This window comes from Urocampus carinirostris, chromosome 18, assembly GCF_059441175.1.
Source record: "Urocampus carinirostris isolate Australia breed hairy pipefish chromosome 18, RoL_Ucar_1.0, whole genome shotgun sequence".
NCBI classification, from domain to species: domain Eukaryota; kingdom Metazoa; phylum Chordata; class Actinopteri; order Syngnathiformes; family Syngnathidae; genus Urocampus; species Urocampus carinirostris.
In genome coordinates, this window is record NC_142366.1 from 24307874 (window position 1) to 24324379 (window position 16506).

Here is a 16506-nt window from a genome sequence, read left to right on the forward strand (position 1 = left end):
AACATTACATGAGTCTTACCATAATTGCCGGCCATCCTGCTGCTAACAGAAACCCGAAAGACACAAAAAGCTTGCGAAAGCAGACATGGGGACTTGAGACTTAGTGACTTGGACTCGAGTCGACTCGAGTCGCTGTTTTTATGACTTGTGACTTGACTTGGACTTGGCAATCTAAGACTCGGGACTTGACTTGTGACTTGACTTGCCCAAGAAAAAAATACTTGGGACTTACTTGGGACTTGAAGGTGAAGACTTGAGACTTACTTGAGACTTGCACATGTGTGACTTGGTCCCATGTCTGTGCGAAAGGGTAGTCTCTGTAGTTTGTATTCTGCCTTGGGCTTTTTAGCACTGGTTTTTGACACTATACATCGCAAACCAGTGCTCATATAATAGACACTGTCCTTTAAAGAAAGAATGTTGCGGTTCTCCATTTTGAACAGAATTCAAAATGCTTCACTTCAATTGCTTTGTCTTTGATATAATTGAATGCATATCACATCTATTCACTGCTGTATCTGCATTTACATGCTTTACATGTGTAAACAAACTCTCCCTGTATTTTTCTGCCGTGAGAAATGGCAGGTGTCCACTTGTATTTGCAGGACATGATCACCATCTAGTGTTAAGAAGTATAATCGACCTAAGTTGTTTATTTTTAATTAGCATTACTTTGCCAAGGCAAAGGTTTGCATCCCACTGAAAACAGGACCACGACCCACTTTTGGGATACGAGTCCCAAACCACAAGTTGAGAAACGCTGATTTAGCATATCTATATTGGTCTTATTACTTAGGCTATGTACCCAATGCTAAATCTATTCCACCCTGGTCATGCTGGAAGGGGGATGACCACTTGTGAGGCCCCTTCTCAAGGCTGAGGTTTTGAGTTTTTTCCTTGCCCACATGTCGGTTTAAGATCAGGGGACTGTGTCATTGTAATCCTGTGCAGTCCTCTGAGATATGTTGTGATTAAGGGCGTCACAAATGAATGTGACGTGACTTTAACTATGCTAAGGATTAAATAGTTTGAATGTGATGTTATTTAATTTCATTTATTTTTATGACCTTTACAGGACGGTGGCCCTGGATCTCGTGGTAAGTCCCTTCGGAACTTCGACTTACCGTTGCAGAATTTTGTCAAACTATCCCCCCCATCATACTTAGGCATCTGCTCATCTGCACTTGGACTGGAGGACGGAAGCATTCGCTACGGTCAACTGACCTCATCCTCGTCTCGTGAAAACAACCCTGCCGATGCCGGTCGACTGAATATCGTCCCCAATGTGTAAGTGGTCATTTCACGTTCTGCAAAGATGCAGCCATTGATGAAAACGGGTTTTCTGTGATGCTTGCAGTCAAGTTATGGAACCTGGATGGAGTCCCTTACCGACAGACTCCCTACCGTACTTCCAAGTGGATTTTCTGGAGCCCACGTGGGTCTCGGGGGTTGTGTTGCAGGGAAGCCAACGTATGTGGGGTTACCTGACAAAATACAGATTAGCCTTTGCCCTGCGTGAAAACCTCTTCAGCAATTATACACAAGACGGCAAACCTGATAGTCCTGCTAAGGTAACGAAGGCACAATATTGCAACTGCGTTAAGTAGGTAACTAATACGAGGTCATTTTATGGGGATCCTGGAGGTTTTTGAGGTGCGGATGATAGGTCGGACGCCCGTCACCCGCTGGCTCCGTCGGCTTATAAGAGCCCGTTATTTACGCATCATCCCTGTGGAGTTCAGACACACCTTCAACCTGCGTGTTGAGATTCATGGCTGTAAAGAAGGTGATGAATTCCAGCCCCTTGTTCGTTTTCCTCTCGTTTAAGAGAGAAATAATGGATAGATTGAGCTGTCACAAGCTGTGATCGGTGATGGCTTTTCTGACGTGCCTTGCAGATGAATACGTGACCCCCAGCAGTGTGACGTCTCCCTCCGTGGTCGGGAAAGTGACATCGCGAGGCTGTCATCCAGGAGAGTTTGCCTGTCAGAAGAGTGAACAATGCATCCAGATCGCAATGGTTTGTGACGGGCGACCGGATTGCAAGGACCAGACAGACGAGTTGAATTGTGGTGAGAATTCTACTCAAATTCTTACTATTTCCGTGTGAATCAAAAATGCACGATGAAAAAGAAAATTCTGGGTTTTTTATTGAATTCAATGTAAATTGTCTTTATTGTCTTTCATTTTAATGTTGTAATTACAAAAGTTCACTACTGCCCCTTTTTATCCTCCAAAAATGTGCAATTAGAACTATACACAGGGTAAGAGATCGAGATCGTACTCATATTTTATTCGTGCAGTCCAAATTATTAAAATTGTATGATTTAGTCAATTTTTTCACTGTACAGCTGGCTGTTTAAGGTCAACAAAAACATAGTGCCAGAAAACATCCATAAATGATTCATTCGGAAAGAGGGAAATTATAACTTAAGGGGCTGTAGTCAATTCATAATCCCAAAGGTGAGAACCACCAGGAAAAGTATGTGTGAGTCTGTGTGCGGAGTCAAACTTTGGAACAATTTACAAGACGAGATCAAACAATGTCCAACTATTGTTCAAATTTAAATACAAAAAACATTCCTCCCGGAATACAGAGATGAAGAAAATGGGGTATGAGTGATACGAGAGATTGGAAATACTGCGTTTACAACTATAGATAACTTTGTTGTTATTGTTGCTATTGTTATATCATAACTGTTATTATTAATATTTTTACTATTGTTGGTATTATCATTGGTGTATTTAATAGGGAAGATGAAAGGGTAGGGAAAATAAGCATCTGCTTCTTACTACCCCTTTTCGAACATGTTATGTCATATTATTTTGCTGTTCAGTTATTGTTTTTGTTCTGTTTTTATTTTAATGTTCGAAATAAAGTTTTCATTCATTCATTCCAAGACCTGGCAATCCACAGTACACATGTAAAAAATACTTTTAATGGTGGGGTGCGTCGTTTGGGGTGTCCTTAAAAGGTTATTTTTACTCTTGATTATGTGTTAACAATGCCCAATTGAGTTGCAAGAGCCCTTAAGCTTTATTCTTCATTGCGCCAATCTGCTTTTATCTTATATCTATCAGGTCTGTTCAGGGCAGAACAAACCCTCTAAAAGATGAAAAAAGAAGAGTTTATTGAGCACGTTTAAGAAACAGCAGTGTTACTCTGCCGCCATCTCCTGGCTTAAGGTCATGATTGGAGCTTTACGCTTTCAAATCCTGCACCCCACCTTTAAAAGAGAAAAATAAAATAAAAGACTGTCAGGATAATAAGGCAAAGATATTTACAACGTAGTGCTTAGAGACTGGCCTTAGTTATAATGCAATGAAAGACAATAGTGCATCGTAACAATAGTTTCATGAAAAGAACTGCAATAACATTTTGCAGTAACAAAACTCCCCAAATAAGTCGCAAGGTATATATTATTTTTTTTACACAGGCTCTCCAGGTTTACAGAACGTGACTATTCCCACTGGTGGACCGGGGTTCCATGGAGACAGGACAACCGGGGCCCCTGGTCTTCAAACTACCAAGGCAGGAGGTGGTTTGCCTGGCGTGGCTACAACTGGGGTCACGGGACAACCTGGACTTTGGAAAACCACCACTCAACTCACTGGTAGAAACTGATTTTCACCTGCATCACCCATCAAAGGGTGCCTTATATGTATAACGGTGGTGTATCCTTATATTGAATATATGATTTATCAGTTTAAATAGGCACACATGTTTTAATACAAGTTGATTCTTGTATTTAAAAAAAAAGCCTTTCGGTCATTTATGACCTTAGTAAACGTTTGAATTGTTATATGAAAAAAATAAATATATTTCCGAAAGGTCACTTTCTTAGATAACGCATGGGGCTGAAACTCCTTTATTGTCCTTTTGTGCACACCACTGAAGAACAGTATTTAAAAAAAAAAAACACTGAACAGACTGTCATGAACGGGATCAGGCCCCAAATACGTGACGTTTCTCACACAAGTCTTTTTTTTCACGGGAAATGGGGAGTCATGCACGTTAGGCAGCAGTCTGGCTTGGAATGATAGGAAGCCAGAGGCCGACGAGATCGATACAAATTGCCCGAGTAGATATCGGACAGATGGGGTCGATACCGGACAGGACGGGACAGACAGGATTGATATCAAAACGGGATATTGAAAAGAAACAGGACAAAATAAACGGGAACAATACCGGACAGAAAATACCAACAGGAAACAGACAGAGTCAAAACCCACGCCTTGCAGGGCAGAGGTTTGTTGACGGACTGACAAAGGTAGAGTGAGAGCACTGAGCTTAAATAGACGGAAAGCCAATCCGTCTACCAATCTGGCGTCACATGGGCGGGGCCAATTGGGCTCCATGGCAACCATGACACAAATTACCATTTGTTGCAATGGCAAGTAATCCGCCTTGCGAATAAACTTTTGAAAGCGTGTAACAAAAGTGACATATCCCTCGGTTAAAATGTCTAAATTTGTTCCCAATGAAGCAGTTTAACGTTGCAAAGCAGAATGCTGAAAATAGGAATTAAAAAAACAAAACCAACAAAATATCAGTTTCATCAAAGAAACTGTTGTAGAACCAGATGACTCTTTCATTCATGTGTTGTAGAGCTGGTTGATTTTACTTCTGAGTGTACAAAGATTCTCTTTAAAAGCTTTTCTCACTATCCAATGATGAAGTCATTATAAAAACAAAATCCATGTTTTCCAGTCAAAGCTACTACCGGCCAGCCCGGACTTCACTTCACGCCATCTTACCATCCCGGTGTTCCCGGCTTGCAGACTACTAAGCGTGAGAGACACCGAGCAATGTTGATAGTTCTGAATCCACGACCTAAGCTGCATTTTACTGAAGGTACTCTCAATTTTACAGCTCAGTGGTTCACCACAAGCCCTTCCGATGGAGGCCTGCCCAGAGTGAGTTGCGCGGAAGGCCAGTTCGCGTGCCGCTCATTCGGTTGTGTCGACTCTGCTCAGGTGTGTGACGGCAAACGGGACTGTTTGGACGCCTCCGATGAAGAGAACTGCGGTATGTGTGCACTGGGAAACAGATTTTAAAGGTGCGGGGCGGCGTTTCAAAACTTAAGGCTGCAATCATGACTTTAAGCCAGCAGAGTAAAACATCACGTGTGTGCATTTCTTACACGCCCTTGAATGAATTGTTCTTTTTTCATTATTTTGGGGTTTGTTCCGTCCTCCCCGAGCATGCCCGATAAAAGTAAGATCAAAGACGATAGGCGCAATGGAAAATAAAGCACAAGGGCTCTTTGAACTCAGATGGTTAACTTTCAACCTTTTCCCCCCACCTTTAAAATGGGACTATCAATTGTCCAATTTCATCTATTTTTTGAAAACAAACAGATCCTGCCATCAGTCATGCCCGAGAACATTGCTCATTTTAGGTCATGTTGTTCTTATTTTACTACAGTGGTAACAGTTGTAGTAAAATTTTTAAGAATAATTCTTTAAACATATTGTCACAAGCCAGTAAAGTAGACAAGACCCAATAGCGTTCGTTTTTACTCCGTTTTATTGAGAAGGAGAGCAGTGCTTGCTTCCACGATCCGATGATCGTCAGACACTGGTAGCTGATGGCAGGAACGCATAAGTGGCATTTCCGTGTCGAGCGAGGATAGTTGTAGGCAGCCCGAAAACTGGTCGATGGTCAGGACGGAGGAGCAAGGGCAGTAACGAGTCCAGAAAAGAGGTTGGAAACAGGTATCAGGCAGGAAACGGAAAAATGGGTCGATGGCCGGGACGGAGGAGCAAGGCAGAAACGGGCCCAGAAGCAGGTTGGCAACAGGTATCAGGCAGGAGAAAACAGGGCAGGAGAACGTCGGACAGTGCAGAACTTGCCTAGCTGAAAGCATAGGTTCGCAGACGGTCTGACAGCTTCTTCTTGGAGGCCGGGGGTTTAAAAAGAGTCAGGGAACCAATCAGAGATCAGGGCTGTTGGCGCCAACAGGGCAGTCGCAGGTGCCCTGAATCAGCAATCATGACACATATCTACTCATAGGTAAATGATGTTCACATTTTATTATTGTATTATTGTACCATATTTATTCGCGTATGCACTCATCTTTTTATCTAGTGGTGTAGTCATCACACAGTGGATTGAGGATTATCATTATCATTAATATTATTTTTGTAATGGTTGTTATTACAAATGTTATCATTGAGCCATGCTGTGAGAATATTGTCAGACATTAAACCGGTCCGTGGTACAGAGAAACAGAATATTCGGATAAATGTACTTTTCTGAATGCAATCCAGAATGCATGATTATTTTTTCAACTGCATTACAGAAAATAAAGATCTTTAAAATAGAATAAATTATACTTTTATTATCATTGTTACAAAATGGGTTGTGACAACGAAATTGGACATGGCACTCCAGTTCACATTTTTTTGAGAGAATAAAAAAAAACAAAAAGATAAAAGATCATTTACACAATATTTACACAAGAAAGTGTGGGCATGTAGAGGCAGAAGATATTTACATACAGTATTATCAATATGCGGTAGTGCAAAATAGGCAACATTGTGCAAAGTAAGCCTGAATACAATTTTACTATTAATCTATTACTGTTAACTTGCTATCAATCACAATATTACAATATTCAAAGGAGACGGTCCTGTAAAATGTCTGTCGTAACAAGTTAAACACAAAAATATTAAAAGGCCACTTTTTTAAAATAAAAAAAATTTATACAAGCAATGCAGCTTGGTTTTTTTTTCACTGATAAAAGCATGCCTTGGCTCAAAAAGGCCAAGAAACACCATATTTTCGGACACTTCTGATGTGGGAATGTTCTTTATCTGTATCCAAATGTCTGATTAGGTTCCATAGTAAGTCCGGTGACGCCCCAGCGGCCGTCAGTGCCGAGCCCCTGCTCCCCAAAACAATTCTCCTGTAGGAGCGGCGAATGTGTTCAACTGGACCGCAGATGTGATCTGCACAAAGACTGCGTGGACGGTTCAGATGAGCAAGACTGCTGTAAGCCAATCTTAAAATCATGTTTATGAAGAAGGACTAGTTTGGAAGCAAACATCTTTATGCTTTCATTTTAGTTGACTGTATCATGTCTCCGTGGACCTCGTGGAGTCTGTGCAGCGTGACTTGCGGTCTGGGCTCTCTGTTTCGGCAAAGAGACATTCTGAGGGAAGCCTTGCCCGGAGGATCCTGCAGCCGGGGCCAGTTCGACAGCCGAGCCTGCTTCCCGAGGCCGTGCCCAGGTCTCCAAGCCATTTTACACCCCGTTCGAGATCCGAATCCCGCTTTTAAACCCACCGCTTTATTTTCACTTCGCGTAGTTGACGGCCATTGGTCAGAATGGACAGAGTGGTCCGAGTGCGACGTTCAGTGTGGGGGTGGCGTCAGGCAGAGGAAGAGAACGTGTTCCTCGCCTACCCCGAAGAATGACGGGCGAGATTGCGAGGGCATGAGCCTGCAAAGTCATAGCTGCAACAGCCAACCTTGCACCAAAGACACTGGGACACAGACAGGTGAGTCAGTCTCAAACATACCTCATATTTTCTCCCAGCTATATGCGACTTTTATCAGGGTTCGTACGGGTGCTTGAAATCCTTAAAAATGCCAGAAAAGGTCAGGAAAATGCTTGAATTTTAGACGAAGTGCTTGAAAATACTTGACATTGTTGGTAATGTCATGTTTCACTCTATAGACCACGCAATTAATGGAAAAGAATTGTCCAAAAAAGTGCATGAAAATGACGCCGACACACTTGCTCTGGTGGCTTGTCATTACGGCGCTGTCGTGTGAAGTTGACGATATCTGTGTATTATTTGCCCTCATGTAGGTTTTAGATCATGGGATGGTATCTGTGATCTGTGCCTTTGAGACTCTTTGTGATTAAGGGCGTCACAAATAAATAAACATGAGATGACATGAAGTGTCACCGTGCCCTACTGGTTGCACTCAAGAGGACAGCTCAATTTAGAAAACCGGCTGTTCCAGCTCCCAAACGGCTCCTTAGATTTTTTGTTCTTTTAATGATATATTATCAAAAATAATAAAACATTGTGCACCAAATTGTTTAGTCATTAGTAATTTTGTATGTTTGGTAGGGGATCCCTGAAAAACATATCAAATGAATTAAAGTCGTAAAACAACATCCCTGAAAATGCAAACCAATAAAATAACTAAAATATTAACTTTTCAGTGCCATAAATAAATGATGAAATGCAAAAGAATTAACTATTTACAATTCAATTTTAAACAATTTAGACACAGATCTTCCAAAAAGCATGCAAAAATTATCAATTAAAATGAGTGCGATAATAGAAAAAGATCAGCAGTCTCTTTGATTGAAAAATTAAATGAACTCAGATTCGGAACAAACAATATCATTAAAAGAGACCAAATTTGGCTCAATTTTCTGCTTTTTATACATACAGTCCAACACCCATGAAGCCCTTTCCGTGTTAGTAAACAATTGCGACGTAGTCAAGCTGTGCATGCATTGTTAAAGCAGAATGGCAGAATTCCTGTCAGTTTATAGCAGCCTGTTGATACAAAAAGATTGTAGATCATAGATGGGAACGGCTCAAATAGCACAAAGTATGTGCTAGCAGAAAGATAAGTTATTTTATTCTGGCCATCAAATTCAACAACAAAAAACAACGTTCTTTTGATGGGTGCTGGATTTCTTCTTCTGAGGATACCGTAAAAACGGAAAAATTCCTCGAACTTAGCCATGAAAAAGCTGGATGACCCAAGCTTTATGGAAGGCTTGTGTTATCTTGTCAGTGATAAAATAACATAAATGTCATTCTTTCAGCACGACATTTCACGCTTTTCCAAACGATCTTGTTTGATATGAAAAATGACTAAAAAAGGTTTCTTCAGGTTGTGTCAACGGAATGGTGTTCATTTCCGAGGCGGACTGCCAGACTGGAAGAGTCGAACCTTGCCCTCCGACGTGCTTACATCTCAGCTTCGCCAGCAACTGCACTGAGGAATGTCAACCGGGTTGGTCTATACATTTATTTATCAACGTCAGATTCAATGCAACAGATTTGGGGGTTTTCCCAGTCAACACTGTCAAAATACTCACTCAGGACTGACTCACTGACATTTTCTCCTTATCCCATCTCAACCGAAACACAGATTTTGTCATAAATGAATTGTGTTCCCTTCAGGCTGCCGCTGTCCCTCAGGAATGTACCTCCAGGGAGGACAGTGTGTAAAAGCCAGCCAATGTGACTGTCACTGGAACGGCCAAAAACTGCAGCCGGGCCAGAAGATCAGCAGGGACCATTGCACTACATGGTGAGATATATTTGTTTTATTTATTTTCCACTTTGTTTGATCTATTCTCGGTCATCACAACTTACAAATACGTGTCTATTGATTTTTTTGTTGGAATCAGCTACAAAAAGGATGAAATCGTGTTACTATTAATATTCTTACAATATTCTATTTTTGTACACCACTGGCAATTGACTACTCTGTGTATATATTCTGTAGCCATTTTAACGGATTTATTTTGTACTCTTATTACTTTTGTCACGGACCAGGAACGGAGACGGGACCCAATTGCGTTTGTTTTACTCAGCTTTACTTAGAATGAGGAAAGGGCTTGCACCCACAACCCGGTGCTCCTCGGTCACGGGTAGCAGATCGCTGGGAATGCGGAAGTGGCACTTACGTGTCGAGCGAAGGCAAAGAGCGTGTCAGGCGAGGAAAAAAAACAGGTCGATGGCCGGGACGGAGGAGCAAAAACGTAAACTGGTTCAGAAAAAGGTCGGGATAGGGCAGGATAGAGTCAGGAGTCACAAAAGCTTGCCTATCATATAGCGTAGGCTCGCACATGATCCGACAAATGATGACAGGAAAGTGGGGGTTTAAAAAGAGGCAGGGAGCCAATCAGCACCCAGGGCTGTTGAATGAAAACTTTATTCGAACATTAAAATAAAAAACAGAACAAAACAATAACTCAACAACAAAATAATGTTACATAATATGTTCGAAAAGGGATAGTAAGAAGCAGATGCTTATATTCCCCACCCCTTCATCTTCCCTATTAAATACACCAATGATATAACAACAATTGTAATAATTAATGATAACAGTTATGATATAACAATTGCAACAATAAGACAAAGTTAACCATAGTTTTAGATGCATTTTTCCAATCTCTTGTATCACTCATACCCCATTTTCTTCATCTCTGTATTCCGCCATGAATGTTTTTTTGTATTTAAATTTGAACAAGTGAATCGTTGGAGATTGTTTGATCTCGTCTTGTAAATTGTTCCAAAGTTTGACTCCACACACAGACACACACATACTTTTCCTGGTGGTTCTCACAAATAAACATGACTTGATTTGACTTGATATGTTTGTATGTGAATGTTAAGAGAAAACATTTGAACACTTTTAATGACAATATTTCATTTCCTTTTTATAGTTACACTTCATGTAGCATTGTGTTTCGATAACTGGTTAATCATACGCTCATGAATTATTGTCTCTAAAAGCATGTGCCAGGACGGACGCGTTACCTGTAACTCCACTTGTGCAACAAGTTGTCAGTGGTCAGCCTGGTCGTCATGGTCACCTTGTGATGTAACCTGTGGGCTTGGGCTTCAACAGCGCTTCAGGTGAAAAACTCGCAGAAACCGCGACTCCTTTTTTGTTTCAATTTAAAGATGAGAGCGTATTTGTTTTGGTTAGGTCTCCAGTGAATCAGACCGCATCCCTCAGAGGGCAGCTCTGCCTGGGAGATTCCTCTGAAGTCCAAAAGTGCTCCATCCCCTGCTACCCTGGTACTCATTCTCGTTTTAACTGAATGGTTTGATTGATTGATTGATTGGCATTCTTATATTTTCCCGCTGGTACAGGGTTACTAAAGTTGAAAATCAACTGATTAAAAATTAACAATTAAAGGGCAGACAGAAATTAGCCGGAGATTATTTTGGTCCATTCCCTTTAACAACCAAAACACTTTTCACATTATTATAAAAAGGCATTTTTACATCACATCTCATCATCATAATAGAGAAATAATCAAATATGTAAAACAGGGGTATGAACCTCAATTACCTTCAGGGCCGCCGGAGCTAGGGTCTGGGTGAGGTTGGGTCAGATTAGGCTTTCCACGCAAAAACTTCGGATTTTAAAAAATTCAACTGTTCTCAAATATCGTTTAAAGAAATGCAACACAAAGAATCAACAATTAACGTGAAAATAAATCAATCAGTCGTGAATGAATTAATAGGGCTGCGCTTACATCGAAGGTACAGTGTGTATTACTTGACCGCTAGATGTTGCTCTATTGTGCTGTGCAACCGAAAACGTGTGCTAAGAAAGACAGAAGACAAACTACAGAGACTTAAAAAGACCAAACTACAACAATTTCCTTTTTTTTTATGCCCATCCTTTTGCAAAGAGAAAAAGTAAAGGGGAAAAAATGAAATACATAGGTCATAAAAAGACTAAAAGAGCAAAAGGAACAAAGAAAGTAAAATGAAATATGACAAAGAAAGAAGAAAAAATAAAATAAACAGACGAGAAAAGAGAGAAAAAATAAGAAAAAGCTAGGCAAGAACAAGGGGGAAAAAACTTGTTTTTGGGGGATACCTGTAGTAGCATGACACTTGACAATGATGTCATCACCATCTAAGTGAGGCTAATGAGGCTACTTTACATAAGTAAACTAAATGCAAATAGTCTCTACCTATTTTAAAACATTGTCGCTTATTTCATAGTTCATGTATTTTTACTTATTTTTTAAATCAGTATTTGCTTTTTAAAGAATTGTATTTTTCCCACCAGGAGGCGCTTAATAATACATACTGTCCCTTTAAACTTTGATATTAAGGCTGCGGCCTCAAACAATCACCCCGTGGGCTGCAAATTTGAGACCACTGATGTAAAATATACATCAGCATAATCATGTATTACAAAATATTCCCCCTTTTCTGTTTCAGGAGAACCGGAGGGAACGTGGAGTAAATGGACCACCTGGTCAGAATGCAGCAAGACGTGTTTCCATCACGCGGACGACGTGGGAATCAGGCAACGATTTCGAAGCTGCAACCGCACCGACGCCCGGTCCCTTTGTGACGGGGACGGCGCAGAACAAGAGCCCTGCAACATTGTCCACTGCCCAGGTTTGAGTGGCGTCCCTACTCATTTCTCATCAAATATTCAAACCCTGTTGTTTATTTTAGTGGACGGCGGCTGGTCTCCGTGGTCCCCGTGGTCTCTCTGCTCGTCCGAGTGTAATTCCGGGGTCCAAACGCGAGAGAGATTCTGCGTTTCGCCGTCGCCGCAACACGGAGGCAGGAGCTGCGCCGGTCCACACGTTCAGACGGCCGATTGCAATGCCCATCCCTGTTCAGGTACATGCTATTTCAGGGGTCACTGACGTGGTACTCCTGGGAAGCAGGTAACCCCCAAAGAACACCTGAGTGGCCCATAGACTCGTTCTGAGAAAAAACAACAACTGAAAGTACTGTGGAACCTCGGTTTTCGACCATAATCCGTTCCAGAACCCTTTTCGAAAACCGATTTGTTCGATCACCGAAAATCGTTTTTCCCATTAAGAGTAATGTAAAATCGTTTAAATCCGTGAATGCTTACCATGAACGTAAACATGAAGCTAACCCAGGCTAATCGTACGTTCGCGTTAGCGTAATCTTCCGTACCAAAGATTACGCTAACATGAACGTGTACAACTAAAAAAATCAGGTCGTTTACACGTCATTTAGCACCCGGGTCTCCACAAAAAGTGGTGAGCGGTTAAAGGATAAAGAAAAGAATTATGAATAGGATTTCTTACCTTTGTGAAGGTCTGCAGAAGCCATGCTCTATTCCCTCGAAAGAAGGGAAACTCGCATACCTTCTTCATATTTTGCTATCATTTCTTTCTTAAATGCAATAGTTGTACGCACTACCCTTCTTTTTTCACCTGTAGCAACTTTGCTGCGTGCACCGACCTTCTTCGGAGGCATAATTAGGGGCTAAAACACTCCTTCACCGATATCTAAAACGAAAGCAAAAAGGAGTGCGCGCTCACGTGACAACAGTTCTACACCCGTACGCGCTCAGCATCGCACCCTAGCGTACCGGCGTTCGAACTCCGATTTTTTGAACGAAAAGCGAAGCAAGAATTTCTCGAAATTTTGGGTCGAGAACCGATTTGTTCGAACTGAGAGGCGTTCGAAAACCGAGGTTCCACTGTACTCTATAAATTACTGTAATTTCTCTATTACCGTTAAAATCAGAATTAAAATTGTCTTGATATCAACGCAGATAATGGATGGATGGATGATATCAACGATGTGAAACATTGCATGCAACGAGATTAGACGAGGCACTTCTGGGTAAAACATGTCATTTAGAGACTTTTAAGAAAAATGAGATAAATACGATCAGGGTTTTAGAAAAACTGGCCTGAGTTATAATAATAATCCTAATACAATGAAGAATAGTGTATTGCAATGAAAATAAGTGCAATTTAGAAGCTATATAAGAAATTTGCAGGCGCACCAAATAACCCGGTGCTCTTTATTGACAGGAAATTCGGGTAAATGCATTATTATAAAAAAACGCTTCTACTTACAGTAACCAGTACAGTGCAAACGTCTTCATTCATAGATCTATGAATTTATTATAGTTATGAAATCAAATTTCCTAATATTTATGCTCGACGAAATAGGTTTTTTTAATTTTGTGACTTTTTTCATGCAAACGTCGCTCTTGCTGTAGTTAAGGTTTTGTGTACCTTATATCTGAAACATCTTTTACAACGATGCATTTTTTAAAGGTGCTCCTTATATGTAAAATCACTCAGTGCCCTTTATAAGTCATTGTTTTAGTGGTTTAAGGAGTCCATTTTAACCCCAATTGTAAGTCACATTTATTTGTACAGCTCTCAAACACAAAGTTTATCAAAGGACTGCACCAGCCACAATGACACAATCCCATGATCTTAAACTAATAATTACAACCTGATGATAACAATAATATAGTGTAACATGATTACTTTTTTTTAGAAATGCACATCAAATGAGCCGCTTTAGTCATAAAAATGCAGCGCTCAGCTTCAAAAGGTTTGGTTTCCTGTGTTATTTTGTTCCCTAGTCTCAGTTGGAAAGGAATTTAATATGGAATGAATTGAAAATTGAGAAAAACAGGGTGTTTCGGAAAAACTACATCCTTTGATTTTTAACGATTAATCATTAGAATACATTTATATATGTTCTTGGACTAACTCATGAGCAGATAATTTGTATATAAAAAGGGGAAAAAAGTAATCTCCCGGAGACTGTTACCCGAGACGGCTTCAAGCGTGTTTGGGAGCAGCTGGATTACCGACTTGACGTGTGCCATGTCTCAGGCGGTGTGCCTATTAAACATTTGTGAAATCATTCACATCATATAAATGCTTTTACATTTCTCATTCAGATTTTAAAGACTAAATCTTATCATCTTTAACATGAATACTCTCTGATTTTAATGATGTACTTTCTGTGATATTTATGTCTCGAAGGATTTCAAAATGTTGTATATTATCTGCTAGTGACACAATAACTTTTTTCTCAGTGTATGCTCAAAACATCATCTCCAAAGAAAATAAATTACCAATTTAGTTGACCAGTTATTGATACGAAATAATAATATTACAAACACTTCTTTAATTTTTGGAGAGAACATTGTTGGACGTCACCCCAAAATATACGCAGAGAGGAGATATGACAAAAAGGGAACGCTCTTTATTGCATTCGGGATCCAGACGTTCAACATTGGCTTTCATAGTGTTCTCAAATAAAGTTAAGATATTTCGTGAAGGTCGTCCGCCCCGGTTCCCTTAGCATATCAGCTTGTGACCTCTTGCAACAACGTCATCTCACGACCTTCAGCAGATGCCTATATACATATCATTAGTTATTATCCACATTCCACAACAGTATCACTGCACAGATATTTGACAATGGCACGTTTTTTTGCGAGGATCAATTTGTCGTCAATAACTAGATGAAATGGAACAAGGTCCTGCGAAGTTCTGGACAAGGCCTCGCCAGCTGAGAAGCACTGCTCGGCAGTAGATAAATAAGAATGCTTCCCACGTATTCATGATGTCTCCCATTGGCTTGCAGGACTCTGCCCCGACGGTATGATCCATATGACAGCGGCCGAATGCGAAGCTCATGGCGGCGCCTGTCCTCGGGTTTGCATGGACATGACCTCGGCCGAGGTGCAGTGCGCCACCGCTTGCTATGACGGCTGCTACTGCACACTGGGCTTGTACCTGCTCAACGGGAGCTGCGTCCCTCTGTCCCAATGCCCGTGTTACCATCAGGGGGTGCAATTCCCGGCCGGGGCCACCCTCCCCGTCGACGCTTGTAACAACTGGTATTCTGCAAACCCACTTGTGGCCAGATCACTTGTTTTTTTCAAGCGATTGATGAGTTTTGATGGTGTCTTCTACAGCACGTGCATCAATGGAGAAATGTCATGTCAAACCAGTTCATGCCCTGGTGAGTTGGGACATGAAAATGCAGTGGTGAATTTCACACCTAAGCCTTTGGTAGTGCTACGTCTGAATCCATCCAACCCTCAGGAACTTTTCTATGGTTTTGCCAACTTAAAATCTAAATGGTTAAAGCAAGCGCTTTATCGACACTTATTTAATGCTACAGGGCCTGCAGACAACAGACTGCAACAAGTCATGATTGGTTTGAAGTGTACATATGAAGACACACATCTGGAAGCAGCACAACCAGGGGAAAAGAAACGAAAGGAAGCTGATGGACAATTTGGAATTACAGAAATCCCTGGGTTTTTGTGGGACCAGAACCAAAAAGTAAAAACCCGCGGAGCACCAATGCACTTTTTATTCTTTTTTGGGCGGGGGCAGCCTTCATTTTAGCAGACCTGCCGAATTACTGATTTAGAATGAAAGGGAAAGAGAGAGAATACATTGAAAACCAGTACATATTTTAATTTTGACCTACTAATAGAGAGAACGAAAAAAATGCTTGTTTTAGGCAGTATGACAAAGGAGCTTGATACAAACTCTTCTCAGGGAGATGCAGGGAGGATGCAGAGCAGGTGTCTGGTCACAATACATGACTTGAAAGACCCAATGATATGAATTGGCCAATCGGCATCGGCAATCTCAAGTCAAAAGGTGCTGGCCGATCGGCGTAAATCTTAGCTGGATTTGAGAGAGCAGTCGGTGTAGGAAGCATTTATTGTTTTCTTTTCTCTCTTTACCTTTTTGTTCTTTTCTTCTTTTTCAAATTAAAGTCCAATTGGCTTGAATATTGGCTGCCTGAAAAGTTCCTCAATGATGGGGATGCATCCGTCATTTTTTAAATTTTATTATTAAATTTTTTTCTCCTGTGAAGAGTGAACTAGCGATAACTGACGGGCAAAGTATCGAGGGCTCTCTGTTGTTAATATGTTTTTCTGGACCAAAATATAACCAACGTCACATGATTCTGATGTTTATTAGGCCAACAGAGAAGGCC

General features: G+C 40.9%; 1 protein-coding gene across 1 annotated transcript in view; it reads left to right on the forward strand.

Annotated features, from left to right (window-relative positions):
* Positions 1–16506, forward strand: part of sspo (SCO-spondin) — a 106286-nt gene that overhangs the window by 38828 nt on the left and 50952 nt on the right. Inside the window, exons 50-68 of the mRNA XM_088322158.1 lie at positions 1076–1097; positions 1167–1287; positions 1358–1571; positions 1645–1786; positions 1899–2072; positions 3438–3614; positions 4712–4792; positions 4874–5029; positions 6842–6997; positions 7072–7236; positions 7315–7506; positions 8870–8992; positions 9163–9292; positions 10504–10626; positions 10700–10791; positions 11956–12138; positions 12199–12369; positions 15130–15385; positions 15464–15510. Coding sequence (XP_088178284.1) covers positions 1076–1097; positions 1167–1287; positions 1358–1571; positions 1645–1786; positions 1899–2072; positions 3438–3614; positions 4712–4792; positions 4874–5029; positions 6842–6997; positions 7072–7236; positions 7315–7506; positions 8870–8992; positions 9163–9292; positions 10504–10626; positions 10700–10791; positions 11956–12138; positions 12199–12369; positions 15130–15385; positions 15464–15510 — 2725 coding nt within the window. The remainder of the gene's footprint in view (positions 1–1075; positions 1098–1166; positions 1288–1357; positions 1572–1644; positions 1787–1898; positions 2073–3437; positions 3615–4711; positions 4793–4873; positions 5030–6841; positions 6998–7071; positions 7237–7314; positions 7507–8869; positions 8993–9162; positions 9293–10503; positions 10627–10699; positions 10792–11955; positions 12139–12198; positions 12370–15129; positions 15386–15463; positions 15511–16506) is intronic.